The 24,464-nt window shown below is 46.9% G+C and overlaps 1 protein-coding gene across 3 annotated transcripts in view; it reads left to right on the forward strand.

The window, feature by feature from the left end:
• The first annotated feature begins 323 nt into the window (after positions 1-323).
• Positions 324-24,464, forward strand: part of MED26 (mediator complex subunit 26) — a 51,709-nt gene continuing 27,568 nt past the window's right edge. Inside the window, exon 1 of one of the 3 annotated variants that reach the window (XM_066270745.1) lies at positions 324-654. In XM_066270745.1, the coding sequence (XP_066126842.1) occupies positions 583-654 (72 nt within the window). In that variant the 5' untranslated portion in view covers positions 324-582. Of the gene's footprint in view, positions 655-1,313; positions 1,351-1,685; positions 1,744-24,464 lie in introns of those variants that run through there. The other 2 variants (XM_066270772.1, XM_066270763.1) reach the window with 2 other exon arrangements.

A 24,464-nucleotide genomic window follows, 5' to 3' on the forward strand; every position in this document is an offset into this window, starting at 1 on the left:
GCCCTAGGTTCAAGGACTCCGCGCGCACCTCGCATTTCAGTCCGGAACCTCCGCCTACAAGATGAGTGGAGGCGGGGCCTGCAGGCGGTGGCCGTTGCCCTGCCCAACTGCCTCCCAACTGCTCCCCGGGCCAGGACGGAAGGGGGAGGTGCGGTGGAGTGGCGGCGAGTGCGCATGCGTGCGCATGCGGTCAGGCGCGGGGCGCGGCCTGCTCATGGCCCCGCCCAGGCTCCGTATCCCCTCCCGCCCCATCTCCCAACCTCCTCAGCGTGGCGCCGACGCTGCGTGCGGCGCGGGTTACCCAGAGTGCTTCGCGCGGGGGCAGCTCACTGGAGTTTGGTTCTCGAGGCGGCGGCAGCGGTGGCGGCGGCTCCGGCGGCTCCTCCTCCGGTGGTGGCGGCGCCCCGGGCCCGAGCCCCGGCTCTGGCTCCCCTTCCCGTCACCCGCGCGCCCCCTCCTCCCCCGGCGCGGCGGGGAACATGAGGCTCCGCTCTCGGAGTCCGGCGAGTGAGTGACCCCCGTCCCCCACCTCAGCCCGCCCGCCCGCTGGCCCGGCCGCTCCCCCCCCGTTTCGCCCAGGCAATGACAGCGGCTCCGGCGTCTCCGCAGCAGATCAGGGACCGGCTGCTGCAGGCCATCGACCCCCAAAGCAACGTAAGTACTCGTCGCGCGGGCCGGGACCGAGGCCTCGTGGGCCCGGGACCCTCCCCCTCCTCATATTTCTCACTCTCTGGGCTCCCGGGGATCCGTCTGAGACCCACCTCCCCCCGAAGGCCGCTGCCATCCCAGCATCTTGCCCCCCGGGTCCGGGCCGGGGGCGCTTGGTACGTGAGGCCGAGGCTTCCGTGCGGCCTGGGCGGAGGGGGCAGACGGGATCTGAGACCAGAGTTTTGCCTCCCATCCCTTTCCAGCTTTAAGGCCCTTGCTGTTACTAACGGAGCTTACCCGCCTCGCCCTTCCCCAGAGACCCGAGCACCCCGGGAAGCCCTCCCGGCGTGGGGGAAGGGAGGATGATAGGCTGTGGAGCAACTGGTGTCCGGGGTATAATTCGGGGATCCCGTGCCACCCTGTCTCGGCATTCTGGATGGTCAGGAAAGTCCTTCTTACTTCTTTTCCCGTCTGGAAGCACCTTGGCTTCGGAGGGGACCCCCCGACCTGTTTTGCCACTAGCCGGTGGCCCAGGACGCCTGGAGAGGCCCCTTGGTTCTGCGAGTGGTCATGCCTTTGCCGAATCCCTCTTGGGGTCGCTGTCTACGGAAGATGATCGTGGGGAAGATGGGAATCCTTCATGTTGCTTCTCTGGGCCTATAGTCCATTGCGTCTCAGACCAAACCGCAGCTCCTATTTTGGGTAGGAAATTAGAGATGATTCTTTTCTTTTTCCCCCACGATCCCCGTTTTGCTACCCCTTACTGGGGGTCCCAGCATGGTGGTTTGTGACCTAGGTCAGGGTTTAACTCCGTAGTGTACCTTTCTCAGACGTCCCTCCACTGAGGCCACTGTTTGCTGAGGGATTTCCCTTGCCCCTCTCCGTGTGTGTAGGAGAAGACTCATCCTATTCTCACATATTCTCCAAGGAGTTGTTGGCGTCAAGGGTCATTTCTCCCTGTGGCAGGAGCAGGTTGAGCAATGGGAAGATGGTATCCAGGTATGAAGTGAGCCAGTGGGAGATCAGAAACTGGCCATTGAGATCACTTTTTAAATGCTGGGGATGGAAGAAAAAAATCATCTTAGGCTTGGCCAGGTAACTCGGGTTTTTCTCACTGTTGGAGTTTTTGCTTCTCCTTTATGTGAGCTTGGTTAATTGCTCTTAGTATGTTTTAGCCTTTTATTTTTTAAAATAATGTTGGATTGTGCAATTTTGGTAGAAATTGAGGGGTTTTGATCTGCTCTTGTTTCTTATTATGGAATAAGTAACTACTTAATGGTAATTCTCTTGCTTTTGGTCTTCAGTCCCCATTAAAATTGACTTGGTGGAAATTGCCTTTAACAAATGTTTGTTAGGATTTTGGGGGTGGAGTAGGCACAAGCTATATGAAACCTTCCAGATTTTTTGCAGTAACTGGTGCCACCACAATTCTCAAGGCTGAAGTATTAGAGGCTAAAGCAAGTGACCTGAAAAATGTAAGCTTTGATCACTTTCGCATCTTTTGTGGAGTCTGAGTGCAATTTTTTGAATTCCATGTGCTTGTTTGCCTTCTGGAGAATATGAGAGTGGCTGAGTTGTTGACACTGAACCTTAATGCCACCTAGGAGAGCTTTGGGATCAGAAGGTACTTTGACAGGTGGTCATGATTTTGTAGACTAGGTGGGGCAGTGACCTCAGGGGTTTCCATGTGTGTGAGGCTCTAATTTTGAGGTTCCCTAGGTGTAGGGTAGGCAGAGGGACTGGCCAGAAGTTGGAGAAGGGAACAAATCTCAGCTTCATGTATCCTGATCCATATAAACCAATGGTTAAGTTACGGGTCATAGAATTCACTTTTCATGTGGCTTGCTCTTGGGGACTCTAGTGATAGGTGGTTCGTAGAGTCCTAAATGTGATGATTAGAATTGGGAAATTTTCTCTTTGAATATGAGTGATGAAGAAATTGCCTCCTTTAAGTGCTTACCATGGTTAGTGTCTGTGAGAGGAGTGTGGCTTGGAACAAACCATATATAGAGAGACTCAACCATGGTGGAATAGGTTGTTAGTGGAGAATATGCAACAGTATGGCCAGGCTGTAATTGTTCTCTATTGACCAGGGCCCAGGTGAGAGAGGTGGATCCAACAAGGCATCACTGCCATACAGCTGTTCTTCTCTGCCTTGCCCAATGATGAACTCCACTTCTGGATAGTTAACACATATTTAAGATGCTCATGGAAAAAAATGGGGACAGAGTTGAAGAGCCAATACTAAAATTAAACCTCTTCTGAGAGAAGCACACAGAATTGTATCATGTAGTCATGTAATGCTTACCTTTATAGGCAGGCAGTTATGATTATCAAACAGCTTTTGCTTGAAAAACAATGTCAGGCAGCTGACCTAATATCCACAAGTATCTGAAAAGTTAGGAAAGTAACAAAGTAACGTTTACTGACCATTTCCTTGACAAAGGAGTTCTTAGGAGGAAAGTTGCTTCTTTGCTCTAAATCTGGCCTCTGGAGTATTTGAACTTCTATGGCAGCAGGCTCTGAGTTAATTTCTGCGAACTCAGGACTGAAGTAAATCCTCTACATTTTTTCAGAAAGCAACTAAATTTTTCAGGACAGTCGAAGCCTTACTCTTCTGATGATGTGTCAGCCCAAAGTGTTGACAGTCTCTGAAGTGGAGGGTGTGCATTTGTTCAAGCTTAATCTTGATTCATTATGGGTAAAGTTGAGGACAGTGTTTTCTCCCACCCAGAAGTCAGTCAGTCAGTCAGTCTACCCCAGCACATTCTCCTCATTAGGTGATTAGGTTCACGTTTTTATGGGACACTTATTGTTTCACAGAAGGTTAGGCTTTGTCTTCTTGAACAGAATACAGGCTTCATGAGCATGGTTAGTTTCTTTTCTCTCTAGAGCAGAAGCATTAGGTGTACCTTCTAAGTGCTCGTTAAACTGACCTCTAGAATCCTTCTTGGACCTATGACTGAGCTACATTTGAGCCCTCTTTTCCACATAAGTCCTTGTGGCTGCTGTAAGCCTAGGTGTTCAGTCATGGACTATTCTAATGCAGAACTCTGTAGAACCATAAGGAACATGGATGTTCATCTGGCATCTGAGAGAAAGTCTCTGAGATGATGAAGCTGATACTGCAGGCCCATGACAAGTTGAGTAACAACACAAGGCAGGCCTTGTTCAAGGCAGGTGAGTGTCCCTACATTCAGAGCAGAGAGAGACCACAGAAGGAACTGTAAGGAAGAGGGACTTGAACTTGTCCTGGATGCTACAGTGAATGCCTCCCAGCAGTTAGGCATTCCAGCAGGAAACTTCAACCATAACTTTCTTACAGTTCTGCTGACATCAGGTGCCAAAGGGAGTTTTACCAAGGGGCCTCAGCAGAGAGACACATGCAAGAAGGATAATTTTCCCACCTAGGAATGTGAAGGTTAAGGTGCTGCTTAGATTCCCTGGGCTGAAGGTTCATCACCTGCAAAGGAACTGGGGACTGGAGTACATGCCCCATAAAACTTCTTCCAATTCTGGGGTTCACATTATAGAAGGGGCAGCTGAGGCTAATGTGAATTGTTTTAGAAGTTTTTTCCTTTAATGCAACGTGCATTGTGTGAACTTTCTAAAATAAAATTCTACACAGATATACACATTTCACATAACTTTGTACAGCACTTTAATAGCATCTCCTTCTTCCCCTCATCAGCCTTGTAAGGGTGGTGGACTGAGCAATTGATCTCCTCTTTCTGCATGGTGACTGTGTCCTGGTGACTGCTTAGTGAGTGTGTCCTGTATCCAGGGGAGGATAAGATGGTTTTGTTTCTTACTTCATGTGAGATGACTGCCCCAACATTAGGGCCTTACCCAAAGTAAGTCCCTAATGATGTACTTACTCAATGATGTACTTCCAACTCCAATACCACTGCACTACTCTCAAAGATGGAGAGATGGCTTTAAAAAGGTTCAGCAGAATAGTTCTGCCCTTGAGCTTATCAGAAAGGATGGAGCCCCTTCTCTCTCAAACAAGTTTATATGTGACTCCCAGTTGGCCTAGGTTTACCAGTGACAGATCTAACAGGTTGGCGATATTAGGCAGCCTGTTCCAGAAACATCTTAAGGTTTCTATTAGGGACAGAATCCTGGGCCAGACCACAGCGTAGTGTGGCAACTGCCGGCTGACACAGAATTTTCATGAGTCTTGTTCTAGTTTTGTTTTCTGCTTCCGGATTACAGCAGTATTGATGTTAATTTAAAATGCCTTTGATTGGGCCGGGAGGCTCTTAAAAATTGGAAAATGGAAAACTTTATTCTGATTCTCACCAGTGTGTTAAAAGATATGAAATCAAAACATGTCTCTGCCTGGTCACGCTATTGCTCAAATTCAGTGACATTGCCATTTTTGCTCTTTATACTGTAGCCAGGATCGATGAAGGAGAACAGTGTGGTGCTTCATGGCTGTGGAAAATAGGCAGGTAACAAGTGTCTTATATGAAGCAGGTGTGTATCCTTGTTGTGACGCTCTCCTCAGAAGAAGGTGGACTTCACATCTTAATGGAGGTCTCTGGGCACTCCTCAGAGGTAACTTTAATTGGTGCAGGTTGTCCTGAGTGGAGGTTGCAGGGGCCTAGAGGACTGTCCAGGACTGTCCTTTGGGAAAGGGTTTTTGTCCTGATTCAGTTTTAAAAAGGTACCATGGTCATCTGGTCTCCTGGGCTCAAGACGCAGCTGTGTGTGGCAAGACACATATCTCAAGGGTTTCAAACTTGGGGTTAGGTGTAGGAGGGGAACCATGCTCGCCTATGCCTTAATTTTGGTGTCTCTGTGGTCATCTTTTGAGATGGAGTTCCAGTTTAACCAGAACCAAACTCCAGCCTGATCTCTGGTGACTGCAGTTCAGTGGGTGGGTCTTGACCAAACCCCCACTGTAAATTGTCTTCTAGAAGCTGGGGGCTTTGTCTCTGTCAGTAAAAGTTGTGCTTTTTCTTTTTGTTCCTGGTTGTGGGCTGTCCTGAGTGCACATGGGCCTTTTGGGACCCACTAGTTAGTTGTCAAAAAGGGTGACTGAGATTGTGATTCAGCAGGTGGCAGTGTAGGCAGTGCATTTTCAGCCTGGCTTCTAAAGTGCTCAAGCTCAGAACCCCCTTCTGAAACAGCTCCTTTTCACTCTCGAGGCACAGGTGTAGAATGAAGCAAGAATTGACACAGGGATCCCATGAACTGGGCAATGTTTCCTACATAAGGAAGGCCCAGCAGTATTCTGCAAGTTTAATTAATTAATTAATTAATTTTTACAGAGACAGAGAGAGAGAGAGGGACAGACAGGAATGGAGAGAGATGAGAAGCATCAATCATTAGTTTTTCTTGCGACACCTTAGTTGTTTATTGATTGCTTTCTCATATGTGCCTTGACCGGGGGCCTTCAGCAGACCGAGTAAGCCCTTGCTCGAGCCAGTGACCTTGGGTCCAAGCTGGTGAGCTTTGCTCAAACCAGATGAGCCCGCGCTCAAGCTGGCGACCTCAGGGTTTCGAACCTGGGTCCTCCGCATCCCAGTCTAATGTTCTATCCACTGCACCACTGCCTGGTCAGGCTGCATGCTGAATTTAAAAGTACTTGCTGAGCTTGACTAAGTGGTGGCACAGTGGATAGAGCGCCGGACTGGGATGCGGAGGATCCAGGTTCGAAACCCCAAGGTTGCCAGCTTGAGCGTGTGCTCATCTGGCTGAGCGTGGGATCATAGACATGATTCCATGATCGCTGGCTTGAAGTCCAAGGTTACTGGCTTGAGCAAGGGGTCACTCGCTCTGCTGAAGCCCCCCAGTCAAGGCACATATGAGAAAGTAATCAATGAACAGCTAAGGTGCTGCAACAAAGAACTGATGCTTCTCATCTCTCTCCACTCCTGTCTGTCCCTATCTGTCCCTCTCTCTGACTCTGTCTCTGTCCCCCCCCCCCCCAAAAAAAAAGGTACTCTGAACAAATTCCAGGTCTTGGAATTTACCTCTCAGTCACCAACTAATGCATGCTCTATAGAGAAATATGGTAAAACTGAAAGCGGTGGCTCAGCAGTCGAAGAAACATATCTAGCAAGTGTGCTTATGTGTTGGGTACCAAGGGTGCAGACCTGAACATGTCTGGCCCTTACCTTCCAGGGACCTGGAGCCTTGTGGGGAGGTAGGCAGGCATAGAGTATGCACATGGACTATTTGAGGTGGGGGTAGGGATCTGGGGTTGAGAAAGCCTTACAGGGCTATAGCTCCTAGGTCCAAATGAAACAGTTCTTCATACATCTTATTCAAAGATTGTTTAGAATTAAGGGTATAAGAAATGGCTTTCTAGAATACTTATCATCGGAATCTTTAAAGATTTTATCTATTGATTTGAGACACACACAGAGACATCAACTTTGTTGTACCACTTATTTATGTAATCATTGGTTGATTATTGTCTGTGCCCTGACTGGGGATTGAACCCACAACCTTGAGGTATCAGGGTGCTGCTCCAACCAACTGAGCTATGCAGTCAGTTTTCAGAATGAAAGTTTTGCAGTCAGGTGCAGGAAGTTGGTTCTTGGTTCATCTCTGATCCCAGGGGAACAGAGAGTTTGGAGGAATAGCTGGCAGTCTTGAACAGTTAGTCCCCTTAGCAGTGGTATGGGAATGGGGTAGGTGTCAGATTTTGTGAAGGGCCTGGGACCTCATTTTTTTAAAAATTAATTAATTTATTTATTGATTCATTTTAGAGAAGAGAGACAGAGAGAGAAGGGGGGAGGAGCAGGAAGCATCAACTCCCATATGTGCCTTGACCGGGCAAGCCCAGGGTTTTGAACCAGCGACCTCAGTATTCCAGGTTGATGCTTGATCCACTGCGCCACCACAGGTCAGGCTGGGACCTCATTTTAAGTATTTGAAATTCTGTTTTACCTGGGTGTTCGGTTTGTTCTGTGTGGCTTTCCAGGAGGGGGTAGCAGGAATTCCTGAGAGGGAGGCCGTACTGCACTTTGCGGAGCTCTTGATTATTGCCAGAGTTGGCTGGAAACTGGGATTGCCGTGCCAGGTTGGGGTGCATACACACACCCAGACCCTTTGTCTGCACCCCTAGACTCCTGATCTGTGAGTTCCTTGAGGTTTTGTGACTGCATATGGAGCCTACTAAAAAGGAGGTGCCACTGCGAGGCAGATGGGGTTCAAAGCCTTGTAATGTTCCTAGGACTGCAATGATGTTTCCTACCTTCATCCAGTGGTGGCTGTGATGAGCACTTGCTGTGGGCCAGGTATAGTGTGGGGCACTTCACATCCTGGTTGCTTCTCTGAACTTCATTTTAGGGGAGATCTGTCCGTTGTTGCAGAGGAGGCTTTTGGAAGCTCTTTTGGGCTAAAACCCAGTGCGTTGGCTCACATGCCAGTGGGCTTAACAACAACTCTCTCCTATGGCCCACACAAGCAGTGTCCAGGGTGAAAGTTAGATTCCAGTGCATCTTCTGTGGTATAACTTCACAAACACAAAGTGTTTTTAAATGTTAAGTTTTATATTTCCATTTTCTGCCCAGTTCCTGCAACATTTCCCCCCCTTAAAATCTTCTAGCTGTCTGACCAGGTGGTGGCGCAGTGGATAGAGCGTCGGACTGGGATGCGGAAGACCCAGGTTCGAGACCCCGAGGTCCCCAGCTTGAGCGTGGGCTCATCTGGTTTGAGCAAAAGCCCACCAGCTTGGACCCAAGGTCACTGGCCCCAGCAAGGGGTTACTTGGTCTGCTGAAGGCCCGTGGTCAAGGCATATATGAGAAAGCAATCAATGAACAACTAAGGTGTTGCAACGTGCAACGAAAAACTAATAATTGATGCTTCTCATCTCTCTCCATTCCTGTCTGTCTGTCCCTGTCTATCCCTCTCTCTGACTCACTGTCTCTGTAAAAAATAAATAAATAAATAAATACAATTTAAAAAAATTGTTAAAAAAAAAAAATCTTCTAGCTTAGCTGCTCCTAACCTTTTGTTTGTCAGGATCCATTTTTATGATCAGAAACATTCAGAAATTTCTACATAAAGACAGGTGTACTTTGATTGGTTTTTTTGAGAAAATTCAGGGCCAGAAGCTAATCCAATCATGCTTTGATATGAAGATGTGTCTCATACAAACAGCATCTATTTAAATCTGCAAGCTGACCTTACTTGCTTGTGTTTAACACCTAGGGTTGGAACCTTTGCACTGTCTTTTTGCCACCACCATGCCCCCCACCTCGACTGCTCTCTCTTTTCCAGAAACCTTTCCTGCTTTAATCCAAGATAGTTTCTTTCCTTTAGGCACTGCGCATAACTTAAAACGTACATTCCTGCTGATAACAGGTCTTACTGATCATGTTCTCCTTGGATTGCAAACCTCCTGGGAGTGGACCATGAGTTCTTCCTTATGTATTTGGAATTTCCATAGCAACTGGGTGCTCAAATGCTTGTTGATTTTCCTGTGAAAAGGACTGATCTTGAGAACTGGCTGTGAACTTTGAGCAGGTATTAGATGCTATCCTTTTCATTACTACTACTCATGTGTTCAAAAATCATTTAATCTGTACAGCAACTCAGGGAAGCAGGGACTATGCCAATTGGAAACTGAAGCTCAACATGCACACTTCTAGAAGTGATCACACTGGATTGGAACTCACCTCTCAGTCTTCACCCACCTGCCTTCCGTTTCAACTGTGATAGCACGAAGTGGATACTCCATGCTCCTTGCCTGTATCTGTATCCTTACACAGGATTCCTCTGTGGACATTTTTATTTAGGCTGGGAGGAAATGCTTTCTGCTTGTCTTGAACTGGCTGAGAAAAAGGCATTAGGTGATTCTTCCTTTTTGTTTCTTGGCTGGCATATTTTACTTCTGGCAGAGAAAAGATAGCCTGTGATCTTAGATCCTTGCCTGCCTCAGATACTGTTCAAATGTCACCTTGGGGCCTTTTGGCTTTTTTTGGTCATGTGACAAAACAGACTCTTCCTGGACGTCCCTCTCCGCTGGGTTTTATTCATCAATGTCAGAAAGTAGGTGATGCTTTTTTCAGGACACACCTGTGATGGGTCAGCCTCGTGGCTGCTATGGAGACCCTGGTCACTCATCTGTGTGCATAGAGTAATGTTGTAAGTGGCTGGCCTTGATCCTGTGGTGGAGGATTCTGTGGTGCAGATGTCAGCAGTCAAATGAATTACTGATGGAGGACTCAGGTGTGTGTGACTGTGGCTCACACTGAGGGCCCAGTAGGTGGCCCCACTGCTCTGCTTGTGTCTTTAGCTCCATCCCCTACCCACATCTCTGGTCACACTTGACTCTGGGCAGCAGCCTGACCCACCAAGCTGACTGTAGCTCCGAATGCACACACTGGTGGCTGGGTTCCTCTTATCCCCTCAGTGGCTTATATTGTTATCCCCTCCCCCATCCCAACTTAGCCCTTTTACTCCCCCTTTTTTTAAATTTTTTTTATTTACAGAGACAGAGTCAGAGAGAGGGATAGATAGGGACAGACAGACAGGAACAGAGAGAGATGAGAAGCATCAATCATTAGGTTTTCGTTGCGACACCTTAGTTGTTTATTAATTGCTTTCTCATATGTGCCTTGACTGTGGTGCTACAGCAGAGCAAGTAACACCTTGCTCGAGCCAGCGACCTTGGGTCCAAGTTGGTGAGCTTTGCTCAAACCAGATGAGCCCGCACTCAAACTGGCATCCTCGGGGTCTCGAACATGGGTCTTCCTGATTCCAGTCCGATGCTCTATCTACTGCGCCACTGCCTGGTCAGGCCCTTTTACCCCTTTTGCCATCAGTTCCCTGGCCCAACCCAGGTTGGGCTGGAGGATGGTGGCCATATCCTCTTTCTCCTGGAGATCCCTGATTAGCTAAGTAACTGCCCTCTTCTTAGGTCAGTATCTGAGAAGCCACTTTGCAACTTTATTTACCCCTTGGTTTATCTTGTGTCTGTGCTGGGCATGCCATTGGCAAGCTGGCTTTTTCATGCTGTCTGTGGAGGTGAATGACGCTGGTATGTAGATAGATAAGAACAGTTGACCCTTTCTGCTAATTGTTTCACATTGTTTGCCTCTAGTGTTCGGGTAGATAGTTCCCAGCAGAGCACCTGTCATCTACTTCCTTTACTAATTCTGCTGGCAGGTTTCCCACAGAGGGAGGGTAGCCGGTGTTCATGACAGGAGTTTAAAAGCAAAGGGGCTGATTGGCTTGTGGCACTCAGCCACAGAAATCTTTCTGTTCCACTTTTTGTGTTTTCTTCAGACAGTGTGGTGTTTTCCCCCCAGTCTTTGCTTTGCAGCTTCAGGATTCACCCTCATGGAACATCATCCAAGGGAAGAAAGAGCAGCTGATTGTTTCCCAAAAACCCCAGCAGACATTTCCTTTAGGTTTTGCTGGAATTACCAGGCTATGTTGGTGTTCGCCCAGAATAGAGGGGGGGATGCCTCAAGAGACATCAGGATCCTGTTTGTGGATGAAGGGGGTAGTGGGGTAAGGAGCAAGCTGGCAATGTCCTGAGTATGTGCTGGTTTAATCACCTCTTTGATGTTATAGCACCATCAGATAGTTGCGTGAAATGCTGGGACTGGGAGATTTGGGTTCTGTTGGCAAAATGGGCGTAAGGTCTGGAGTAATCTATGGGGTAGTTTGAAAGTTGTGAGGTTACAGCACTGGGTTCTGAGTAACTCATTTTTTCTGGTTGAACTTGCAGACTCTGACTTGCCTATAGGCACCTTGATGTTACCTTGTATATGTGCAGGTGCACATTACAGCTTCTGACTTCATCACGGGGTCAGGAGCACTGAGGAGTTCTGAAGAGCCTGCCAGAGTGCCACTTGTTTTTCAGTCCCTTCAGCTCTCCTGGTGCTCCTGGACCACGCCTGGCCATAAGAAGTGATACAATCCAGGAGGCCCCAACCACCCAGGCCTCTTACAATCATGAGAAGGTGGTGCCCATGACCCAGGCAAGAGCCATGCTTTGCAGATTTCTGTCCTTTGGGCTCAGAGGCATGGACAGATGCTGGTTGGGGTCTGGTAGGTCTGGTTGAATCTCATTGTTCTGCCCATTTCCTCTTGTCTATCCCCTCTATCTAGTTAACCTGGGTAACTGGAAGCTGGTGCCTGCATATCCCAGCTTAGCAGGGTAAGGTCAGGTGACTTTCATGTCTTTCTCCATTTTTGCCACCCAACGCTCAGCAAATATCTGAAGTTGGTAATGTCTGTTTCCCTTTGCTGGATGCTGGCAGCCTGGCAGTCATAGAAGTAGACCACATGTTAAGTTTTAGGTGCAATTGGGAAAAAGATTTATGAATGAATATTTCACTTTCACGTCTTTTTTTCAAGCATTTAAAACTCTTACTTTGAAAGTTGATGGATAAGCCAGTGGATAAGCCAGTGCTGCCTTTAAGTGCAGGAGCCTAACTTCTCACCAAAGGGCAAAAGCATCACTACCACCACCAAGGTGTTACATGAGTTCATTGTGCCTTTTTTTTTCTTCTTAGATGAGAGGAGGGGGGGATAGTGAGGCAGACTCCCTACTGCGTCCTGATGGGGATCCACCTAGTAACCCTTCTTGGGGCCAATGCTCAAGTACCGGACCTATTCTTATTGCCTGAGGCTGATGTGCTCCAAGGGAGCCATCCTCAGTGCCCCAGGCCACACTCGAACCAGTCGAGCCAATGGCTGTGGGAGGGAAAGAAGAAGAGAAGGGAGGAGATTGAGAGGGGGTGAGGCAGTTGGTCGCTTCTCCTGTGTGCCCTGACTGAGACTCGAACCTGGGATGTCCATACATCGAGCCAACACTCTCTCCATGAGCCACCAGTCAGGGCCTCATTCCGTCTTTGCTTGTAACTTTTCGCCCTCTCTCATAGCTAAGTCGAAGTGCCATTTGGGATTGAAATTGGAGTGGGAGAACTGAGAAAAAAACAGTATTTCTTTTTTTGTCCTTGACATTGTGTGTGTATGTGTGTGTGTGTCTGTCTGTTTGTCTCATGGACAGACTTCTTCCATGTGGTGGGTAATGCAGCAGCTCCTTAGTTTGACTTCTTGAAGGCTAGGCCACTGGAGAAGGGATTCACTTACTTCTAGTTTGAAAACTGAAGAATCATTCTGGATTGGCCTGGGGATGGGGTAAAGGGAGCCTTGTAAGAAAGTGTCAGTGCTTACAGGAAGCCAAGGAGGAGCTGGCAAAAGAAGCAGGGTCTGCTGTGCAGACAAAAGCAATAGATGCTCCTAGCTGCTGTAGCCCTCCCATGCGACATGTCAGAAGTGATGGGGACAGTTGGTCTAGGGTTAGGGGTTGGGCTGTCTTACGATTCTGGTGAACTTACCAGCCAGCCCTGCTCAGAGTTAGGGGAGTGAGCATTTGCTTGTGCCCTGGGAATGATGCTCCTGTGTTAGTAATAGTGGAATGGTTTTCTATCTGGTTGGTGGGTGGGGTCCCACAGGTGGGGAAATAGGAAATGACACCTGCTTCATAAGATGAGCCAACCTTGGGTACATGGATGTGCTGTGTTTGTCACTCCAGGCTGTCTTCCTGGGTCACTGTACCATCTTTAGTGCCCACTGCACATTCTGTGCAGAAGGTACCTCCATGGAATGAGGCCTGAGGCCCAACAATGAGTAGTGCCTGTTGGCCCATGACACCACTGCAATTTGCTGTGTTTGGCTTTTTTGGTCTCTCCAAACCCCTTTCCCCCATAGTACCTTTTTCTGCCTTGGGCATTTTGGTTTTACCCTGCAATGCTCAGGCCTCTGTATGGCCTTTAAGGCTTTCCCTAGATGCTCTCAACCACAGCTGCCAGCAGCACCTTGACCCTTGTTCCCAGGCTGAATGTGTAAGCAGCCTGTTCCAAAGTGAATGCACCTTATTCCCTTTTGCCATTGGCATGCTGCGCTGTCACTTGGTGGTGCCACAGCTTTTCAGACTTACTCAGAGCCGCCTTGGAGTTCCCCTTCCATGGTGACTTCCTTCCTGCAATGGGATCTCCAGGAAGGTGTAGTACAGCCGTTTATCAGCCAGTCTCCTGCCTGCTCCCCCTTCCCACCCTGGTACCAGCTGCAGAGTGACTGCCTGAAAACACAGTCTGGTATGTTTTTATTCCCTCTCTTGGGACCATGTGGCTGACTATAAAATCTGAATTGTTTAGGTAGCGTAGAGTGGAGAAGATAGTCTTTCTCTGTATGTGGAAACTTGGGCTTTGTCATTGGGCAGAACTGAGTTGAACTCTTGACTCTGCTGTTCACCATGCAGCTTTGGATGAGGTTAGGTTTGGAACATTTGTTTTCTCAGGATGATGTACATAGGATACTTAGAAAGGCTGGTGGGAATGAGACATTGCCCCAAGCTGACTTGTCCTTGTGTTGGCCTGCATAGCAGGTAACAGTTCACAGGCTTGATGCATCCAACTGGTATTCCATTCCTGACCTGCCCTCCCTCTGGTCTCCCAATGAATGATTAGGGACTAGCCAATCATGGGGCTGCATCTTTCTGATTAGTGATTGGTTAAAGGATGAGCCTGTGACCCAATTACCCCATGAAGGTTTTAGCACTTTGCTGAGATAGTTGTGGAGACTAGAATAGGAAAGGATATGAGCAGGTCACTGTTGGTGTCTGGTGCCTAGGGGCAGCTTGCACAGTAGTGAGACCAGCCCATAGCGGTGGGGAGGTAGTACTAAGTCCATTGCCCAAGGTGAGCCCTGCCCTGAACTTTTCAGGTAGGTAAGCCAGTGGCATCTTTTCTTGATGAAGCCCATTTGAGCTGGCTTTTCTGTCACTTAAAACCAATAGAGTGAGTCTTAAAAACAACAACAGCCTGACCTGTGGTGGCGCAGTGGAAAAAGCGTCGACCTGGAACGCTGAGGTCGCCGGTTTGAAACCCTGGGTTTGCCCAGTCAAGGCACATATGGGAGTTGATGCTTCCTGCTCCTCCCCTCCCTCTGTCCCCCCTTCTCTAAAATGAATAAATAAAATCTTAAAACAAATAAACCAACAACCAAAAAACCCAAGAGAGTCTAGACAGAATCAGTGGAGCACATTGTACCCCTGTACCCCAGCCTTTGGCTCAGATGACCCTTGTGCCCTTCTCCCTAGCCATGCTCAGCTGTTCATCAGTCAGCTTTGACCTGCTTGGGCACTCCCTCTTCTTCCCTTCCAACCTGCCTCTAGATTCCAGGCCTAGGGTGCCTTTCCCAGCAAGGCCAGTGCCAGCTGACCCAGGAGTACTGTCTTTTGGCTATTACTGGTATTTTGGTTCGATCTTTTTCCCCAAGCGCCTTTAACTTGTCTGACATGCCTATGTTCCCCACCCAACTTGGTTCTTTTCCTGTTGGTGTTTAGTGAATTCATTTATTCTGTTAGGGGCAGTATCCAGTTTACAAACAGATGTAGTTCATCTCTGGTTTCAAGCTACAGATGAACACAAGTAGTGCCTAACTTGGGAGGCTGGGAGGACGGAGCTGGGTTTGGGTAAGCGGTCAGGTTTGGTGGGACCTGGGCAGGGCAGCTTGCTCAGCTCATGAGTATTTGGGTTGGGTGGCTGGTGCCTGGTGTGCTGAGGATATGCTACCCCCATTCTGTGATGGCTACTTGGCCTTCTCCAGACCTCAGTCTTTTGGGGTCCTTCTGTGGTTTGTGGGTTCTCTTGGATCCATATTGGCATGATCAGCACTTGGGCACCAAGCCGGTCCTGAGTATATTGCTCAGTTCTGGGGAGTCTGGGGATTCTGAATTCTGGTGCTAGGACCCAAGGATGGAGTGTGGGCAGCTATAGGTGTTGCAGTACTTGCCTAGCCCCCCTCAGTTGCATGGGTAACTCCTCTGGCCCAGCCCCACAGGAACACGCAAACCTTCTTCCTCCCTTGGGCCAGGCCTGGGTCAGGACTCCACCCAGTCAAGGTTTTTGAACCCTGAACCCCAGATGTGCTCTGGCCTCAGAGCATCACTTCATGTCTCTGAGCCTCACTCTATCTGTGATATGGGGCTCTTGGTGCCATCATCTGGTGGTGTCATCCTGAGGGGCTGATCATGTTGGGTGCCTGGTACAGTGCCCAGCTTCTGTTTAGTCACCAAGATGATCATAAGGGAGCTGGTACTATCTCTGTTACAGATGAGAAAAAGAGTGAGAAAAAGAGGCCATGTAGCTGGAAGGAGCAGATATGGGATTTTAAAGCTATCAATGGGTAATAGACCTGCAGGTAGAGTTTAGCCTGAATCTCATTCAATCTACTGATCAACCATGCTTAAATCAACTGTTCAATGTCTTCTGGTGTCATCATCTTCATGATGGCTGTCTTTCAGCAGGAACTTTGTCTTTGGGCTATAACAAACAGGTAGACCACAGCATCACCTCTTGATGTGTTCACTCTGCCCTAAGTGTTACTCCTTTTATAGGTGACACTGGGGCTTAGCAAGGTTAAGTAGCCCGTTAGCTGATCTCAGAGCCTTTGTTTTCATCAGGAGGTAACACTGCCAATCGCAGACTCAGAAGAGGGGTATGCAAGAATCCTGCAGAGGTCTTTTCTTCCTCCCACAGCATTGTGGGCTGGTGAGCTGCTCTCTGTGTCTGCTGTCCAGTGTGGTAGCCACGAACCATATATGGATAGTGAGCACCTAACATGTGGCTGGTAAGACCAAGGAACTGACTTTTAAATTTCTATTTAATTGTAATGTCCACCTGAATTGGACAGTATACTTGCAGGGCCTCAGACCACGGTGCTTTTGTCTAGGTGAGAGCCCTGGAGTATATTGTCTTTTTCCACATGGAGAGTGAGGGAGTAGATTGTGCCTGGGGTGGCATGAGAATGCAGGAGGGGACTCTTCTTTCTCCCCCCTCCACCCCCAGCCATCCTCTGCTTCCACCCCCTCCTTGGCCAGACAGCCCTGGTTTCTCCCATGAGCTGCTAAGCCATGTCAGCTTTATTCACGATTCTGGCCTTGTGAAGAAGAAAGCCTTCTTATTTCTCCAGTGTTGACTGATGAATGAGGTTAACAGCCAACTAGAAATCCTTTGAGCCTTTCCCCATAATAAAAAAGAAAGACAGACTGATGGACAGACAAAAAGGAAGAAAAGTATTTAAATATGCAAAGTTTTTTTAGTTAGACCTGGGTTCAAATTTCTATAGCTCTGTGTCTAAGATGTTTGTTCTTGAACAGATCACATCAATTATTTGCTGTCTGTCAGATTTTGCTGTCCTCTATTAAATGAGGACAAACCCTACCCTACTGAAAGGTGAGTAATGCCTGACTGGAAATTGTTGGGTACATAGTAGGCACTGAATACATATCAGCCCCTTCCCTCCTTTTCTGGGGGTGGGGACGGGGAGGTCATAGATATTGAACCTTGGTTTTCACAGATGACATTTTTTCTCAAAAATAGTCTTCCCTTTAATGTGAGCAATGAGCAGTTACTAGACAACATTGCTTAATTTGACACATTTCTAAAAACTCCCTAGAAGGGAAACAGAAAGAAGTTGGTTATAGAACAAAATCAAGGCTTGCAGAAGAAAGGAATCATTCTTTGGAAGAGGTGCTTGAGTTGGAACTCCCTTATTCCAATTCCTCTATACGCCATTGCAGGTGGGGATGATTGAAACAAATTTGTGCAAAATTGCCTTTAGAAGCATTATCCTTTCCGAATAGATAATATACTTGGAACTAACAATTCCAAGATCTCAGACATCACCAGACAGAGATATCTCGATGTTTTTAACAATTAGAAAATACACCTTTTACTCAAACATGTGGGAGGAATGGTATTGGCAGGTAATCAAGACTGGGCTTATCTCCCACCTCACCCCCTTCAACCCACACCACTCTACCCTACTGGCAGGATCCAAGAGCTACTTCATACTTTACCCTTTTGGAAATTATGTAGCAAGAAGTATAGCCATGCTTATATCCTTTGATCTAGTTGTTTTACTCTTGGAAGTTAATAATGTTAATGATATATTTACATAATAATCACTGTTAATGTCATTAATTAAACAGATGTCAAAAGCTTAGGAAGCACAGTACATCCATAGGGATGGATAGCATAAAGGTATGAAAAATGATTCTGAGGCTCTGTAGAAAAATGGACAAACTTTGCCATGAAATTAAATAGTTTTAAAAAAATAGAGAAAAAAAAGTAGACTGCTTTACCCTGAAGGGCACTTGATAACTATTGAGAGCACTCAGGTGTGGAGGGGATCATAGGGCCTCTGTGCTGTAGCCAGTGGAGAAGAAGGAGGAGGAGAGGGAGGAGTATTTCCTCTGTGTGTTTCTGTTTGTTTGTTTGGTTTTTTTTTTTTTGTATTTTTCTGAAGCTGGAAACGGGGAGAGACAGTCAGACAGACTCCCACATGCGCCCGACCAGGATTCACCCGGCACGCCAACCAGGGGGCGATGCTCTGCCCCTCCGGGGGTGTCGCTCTGCTGCGACCAGAGCCACTCTAGCGCCTGGGGCAGAGGCCAAGGAGCCACCCCCAGCGCCCGGGTCATCTTTGCTCCAATGGAGCCTCCGCTGCGGGAGGGGAAGAGAGAGACAGAGAGGAAGGAGGGGGTGGGGGTGGAGAAGTGAATGGGCGCTTCTCCTATGTGCCCTGGCCGGGAATCGAACCTGGGTCCCCCGCACGCCAGGCCGACGCTCTACCGCTGAGCCAACCGGCCAGAGCCTCCTCTGTGTGTTTCTGGGAGGTTCAGAGCAGAGGTGTGCAACACTTTGCTCCAGGACCAGTTCTCCAGTTGTGGACCCACCTCTTCATGCTCTCAGGATTTCAGGTTTGGGGTCCAGTCCACCAGGACTGTAAGTCATAGTGGCTATATTGGCAAAATGTAAGTTCTCCATTCATCATCTTTTCTCCAGCTCTAGTCTAAGCCTGATTATCTTCCTCTGGGAAAACTTCCCTCTTGTCCCTTCCAAATCAGTATCATACCACCTTGTCACTTAAGACCCTATTCACGCCTGACCAGGCAGTGGTGCAGTGGATAAAGCGTCGGACTGGGATGCAGAGGATCCAGGTTCGAGACTCCGAGGTCGCCAGCTTGAGCATGGGTTCATCTGGTTTGAGCAAAAGCCCACCAGCTTGAACCCAAGGTCGCTGGCTTCAGCAAGGGGCTACTTGGTCTGCTGAAGGCCTGCCCGTGGTCAAGGCACATATGAAAAAGCAATCAATGAACAACTAAGGTGTTGCAACGTGTAATGAAAAACTAATGATTGATGCTTCTCATCTCTCTCCGTTCCTGTCTGTCCCTGTCTATCCCTCTCTCTGACTCACTCTCTGTCTCTGTAAAAAAAAAAACTAAATAAAAAACAAACAAACCCCTAATCACTTAGAATAGACATCCCCATTCCTTATGTCATGATCCACGGATGCTCTGTGACTGGGGCCTTGCTTTCCTTTCCTATCTCAATTTACACTTCCTTTCCCTCATTCATGACTGTCCAGGCTCCCTCCTCGCATCTGTCACCACCAGACTCCTTCAGGATTCTCCTAGCCACCCACTGTAAAGAGCCCTGTCCCTCCCTGCTGCCACCCTGACTCAGTTCTTTCATGTTATGGCACACTAGGAGATTATGATGTCCAGTCAGTGGCCTGGGAAACTGGAAGTGGGACTGGAGGGAAAGACAGGAACATTACATTTTTTCAGTGTAATTATAAGAAAATCAAAGTGCAAAGTGTTAGGGAATGTATTAACTGAACTTGTATTGACTATTAAGTAACATTATTGTTTTATACAAAGGGCTGCTGTGTCAGAGAACATAATTTTTATATGTTAGGCTAGGTTTTGCTTGACTGGTAATCAGTGTGGAAAAATTCTGTTTGCATGTGGAGATGATAAAACCTAGAACCATTTTTAGTAAACATTTAGAATTTTTAATTAATGTTGGCATTTCTAAAGAATCCAGGTTCTTTTATATGTGATGTTGAAATACAGTAATGCAAATAGATTCTAGTTTCATTGAAACATTATTTCAAGTACTTTGAAATAATGAAGAACTCTAATTTATTGTGTAGTGTGCCAGTAAATGTTTCTAGAGGAAAAAGTATGCATATACATACATACAAAGTTTATAAATTTTACTGATACAGTTTACAAATAATGAAATGCATGATACTTGTTAAAAATCCATGTAGCCAATTGTTTCAGTAGTTTGCTTTTGTTAATTGTTGCTGAACTTCTGTATCTATGTTCAACTTATGAGTATAGTTCTGACTTGAAGATCAGTTAATATTTTTGTTTATGTTAATGAGTTAAGTGATGTCTTTGCTGAATCAGGTAGTAGTTTTCAAATAGTAGAATATTTCCTCAGTTATGTTATTCCTAATGTAATGGCTACAGGCTTGACACACTGTTAAGTTTAATCTGCATTAACATTTTCTCCATCACTCTCTTAAATCTAAACCCCAGGGGTTGACATATAAATAAAAACCTCTATTTCTGTAAAGGTTTAGATAGTATTTTTGGCCATACAGTGTCTGTCATAACTCTGCCTTTATTTATACCACAGAAGCATACATAGACAGTATGAAAATGAATGGATGTGGCTGTGTTCCAATAAAACTTTATTTGCATGGTTTATTTTATATTATGTGAATTTCACCTCAGTGAAATTTGTTTACAAAAATAGGCATTGGTCTGTATAGAGCCCACCAGTCTTGACAATAAATCAAGCCCTGATTTGTATTGTAGTGTTTGTCAATTTCTATGGTCTAAATCAGTGGTAGTCAACCTGGTCCCTACCGCCCACTAGTGGGCGTTCCAGCTTCCATGGTGGGCGGTAGTAGAGCAACCAAAGTATAAATATATAAAAAGATTTAACTACAGTAAGTTGTTTTATAAAGATTTATTCTGCCAAATTTAGCGAAAATCCGACATAAAGTACTTGGTAAGTAATTATTATATGCTTTAACTTGCTGTAACTCTGCTTTATAAATTTTATATAGTTACTTCCCTACTTTATAAATCACCGTTACTGTGGAACCAGTGGGCGATTAGGAAGTTTTACTGCTAACAGAGATACAAAAGTGGGTGGTAGGTATAAAAAGGTTGACTACCCCTGGTCTAAATACTTCCACTGAAGCTAATTTCAAGCCACTAACATGATGTCATGAAAAGATTTCTGACAGTTAATCCCTGGGCTTTCATGGGCTGGTATGAGCTGGCCTCAGCACATTCCTGGATGGAGTCTCTAACCCAGACAGCTTGGACCCTGCAGGGTACAGCAGCCCCAGGAGAGAAGTATTGGTGTGTTTTCAGATGGAGATCTGGGCTGCAGGCCACAGGCTCCTTGTCAGAGATGGCCTCAGGGCCTTTGCTGCTGGCTGTTGAAAGGTTCTCCTAATTAGAATGTTTTGGGGGCTGTGCTAGGAACCACTCAAGTGTACATGATGAGCCAGCTGTCCTGAATGTGGGACAGAACCACTGTGCTCTAGATCCTTGGCTGCCTATTCTCTATGTGGCTCTGCAGCTGAGGTGACCACCTCTCCTGGGCCAGTGGTTGGGAGGAAGCCTTTCTCTCACAAGCCGCATATTTTCTTCAAAGCTTTCTGGTTAGTCACTTGTTCTGTTCGCTTGTCTTGTCTTCCTGACTTTCTCCTCAGCATATGTACAATACATATTTATTTTCCCAGTAACTAAATAGTTGTTAAATGAACTCTTAAGTCTGTTCTCTTCTGGTTACAGTGTGCTGTCTGGATGGCTTTGGGCTCCCTTGTCCAAGGTTTTCCTAATGTTAGAGACAAGTGTTTCCTCTCAATGTGTGTGTATATGTGAGTATGTGTGTGCGTGCATGTCACCCACCCCACTGGAAACTTGAGCAGCTTCATCCTCTGACTGCATTCTCCTTACAGATTGAAAAGTCACTGTTGCTAACCTCACCACTGGTTCATAAAAATTGCTTCAGAGCGTTGTCCCAATACACCAAGGTTGTGGGTTCAATCTCCAGTCAGGGCACATTCCAAAACCAACCAATGAATGCATAAATTGAACAACAAAATAATGTTTCTGTCTCCCCCGTCTCCATTCTTCTCTTGCTAACTCAATAAATTTTTTAAGAAATTACTTTAGATCTCAGCATAGCTAATGCCATATTTGTTTCTGCCCTCTCCCCTCAAAAAGGAAAGAATGAAGTCCACACCCATTGCATCTTGAGGTAGCTGTACTGACCATGTGAGGCTTATTCATAGCCGGCCGTCCAGTTTGTGGGGAGTCCAGAGTCTCAGTGGCCTCTCCCCCGCCAGCCATGATGTTTAGAATTGCCGCTTTACTTAGAGTCATATTGCTAGTCAGTGAGCTGGAAGGATTGGCCAAGCATGCTTACTTGTTTTATTTCTAATTTGATGAAGGCATTTGTAATTTTTGGGATCCAGGCTGAATGCCATCACATTATAATCTTATAGGGAGCAAGGAAATAGCAGTCTTGGAGAGGCCAACTTTGCAGCCTCCTGAAACGCCAGGTGGGTGGAGCCCCAGTTTTGCTCTGAGCTGCCTAGTTGGCTAGTAACCTAACACCCATGCCTTTACAGGAGGCGGAAGTGAAGAACTGTGTGAGCAAGTTAGGTAAGGAAGGAAGGAGGAGAGCTGACCTAACTGATAGATTTACTGAGAGTCCAATACCATAAGACAGAGTGAAAGGGCACTTTGTTACTAAGGGCTCCATGCAGCCTTCAGATCTTCCTTTCTGAGGGGTTACCATTAACAGGATGAGCGCTTGGCTAGTGTCAGGTGCCAGTGCCCTCTCATGGGCATCTTCCACCTTTCCCTTTCCCCCCAATGCCTTCAGCATACCTGTGCTTCCCGTCCATCATTCCTCTGAGCTTCTCACCTCCTTCAACTCTGCCAACTAGCACCAGCCTGGAGACCCAACTTCTGGCCTCTGCAACTTAGAGGTGTCCTTGTACTGGTCCCTTCTGCTGTTGCTCTTGATACATGGGGAATATGTGAAGATAGCAGCTGTTGTCAGTTGCAAATGAGTGTGGCAAAGGCCACTGGAGTGTCCTGAACCTCCTTCCCATGGGGGTGTTAATCTGTCTGTATTAACATCCATTTTTCTTTTTCATTCACCTATGAATCCTTGCTTTCATTCTGAATACCCCCAAGGCCTCATTAAAGCCCTGCCCACACTGGTATCTTAAACTCTGTGTGAGCTGTCACCTTGGGCAAAATCTAATTTCTGATACTCTTGCTTCTCGGCTACGGACTCTATAAAATGGGACAGTGTTCTTACAGTGATGGCGCAAGGTGTGTGTTGGTCAGGTGTGTCAAGCAATGTAGCTGTGATTCTTTTCTTTCCCTGTCCTCAGAGCCAGAGCAACTTTTTTTTTTTTTGAGAGATGAGAATCATCAACTCATAGTTGTGTCACTTTAGTTATTCATTGATTGCTTCTCATGTGTGTCTTTACAGGGACTCAAGCTGAGCCAGTGACTTTGGGCTTCCAGCTGGCGAGCCTGTGCTCAAGCCAGATGAAACTGCATTCAAGCTGGTGACCTTGGGGTTTTGAACCTGGGACCTCAGTGTTCCAGGTCAACGCCCTATCCACCGTGTCACCACCAGTCAGGCCAGAGCACCTATTTCTTAATGTACTGACCAGGACCCCTCAAGTGAACAAAATACTGTTAAAAATCACATCAACAACAACAGGTGAAATGTGCGATCTGGCAAACCAGGCCTAGTATCACACGTCACACACCAGTGTCCCTGTGTGCAATCCCCTTAGATCCTTAGTCCCCTCTGTAGAACTGATTCCAGTGGCTCACTGGCCCCTATTTCCCCCAGACCCTTGGCCTACCTCAGCCTGCATATCTGGAGCTTCCCTTTGCGCTTTTTCTGCCTAAAATGTTTCGTTTTCTTTCTTTTTATTCTCTTTTTTTTTTTTTATCAGTACACAAATAGTAAATATACCCTCCTTCTTTAAAAACTTGAGATGTTTGCCTGACGAGGCAGTGGCACAGTGGATACAGCATTGGACTGGGATGTGGAGGACCCAGGTTCTAAACCCCAAGGTCACCAGCTTGAGCGCGGGGTCGCTGGCTTGAGCATGGGATCATAGACGTGACCCATGGTCGCGGGCTTGAAGCACAAGGTTGCTGGCTTGAGCTCAAGGTTTCTGGCGTGAGCAAGGGGTCACTGGCTCTGCTGTAGCCCCTGGTCAAGGCACATATGAGAAAGCAATCAGTGAACAACTAAGAATTGATGCCACAATGAAGAATTGATGCTTCTCATCTCTCTCCCTTCCTGTATGTCTGTCCCTCTCTCCATCTCTCTGTCTTTTTCAAAAAAATAAAAACAAAAAACCTTTAAATATTTGACTTACAGCTAAGGCCCCTTTGGCCTCTGTGACGATGCAGTTTCTTTTATCCGTCTGGAGAGAACCAGTGTCATAGGTCTGGAGTACATCTTCTTTGCATGTAGAGATACATCCCAGAATTCTACGCATAGTTTTAAAGTAAATTCTGGCACACATGTCTTACTTTGCAGCCAGTTTATTTCCCTCAATGTCTCTCTGTTCTTGTTACATACAAGTCTAACTCAGTCCTTGAACTGCAGCATAATGTTCCATGATAGGAGCCGTTTCATTATTGTGGGACTGGCTTCCAGAATTTTGCTAATACAATGATGCTTTTTAAATACTTTGCTGATTCTCTGCTTGAGTAGTAGGTCTGTCAGTGAAATTATGGAATGGTGGTTTTTACAGTGGCAGATATGGAGGGGCACCTTCATGCGTGCCTCCTGCTCTTCACAATTCTGCTTAGAGCTGGTGCTCGAAGGCTGGGGGACAAGGAAAGGCAGCATCACACTCCCAACTGTGGGGTTCTGCCAGCACTACCTGGAGCTTCACTAGGCA

The sequence above is a fragment of the Saccopteryx bilineata genome, chromosome 1, assembly GCF_036850765.1.
Source record: "Saccopteryx bilineata isolate mSacBil1 chromosome 1, mSacBil1_pri_phased_curated, whole genome shotgun sequence".
Lineage (NCBI taxonomy): Eukaryota > Metazoa > Chordata > Mammalia > Chiroptera > Emballonuridae > Saccopteryx > Saccopteryx bilineata.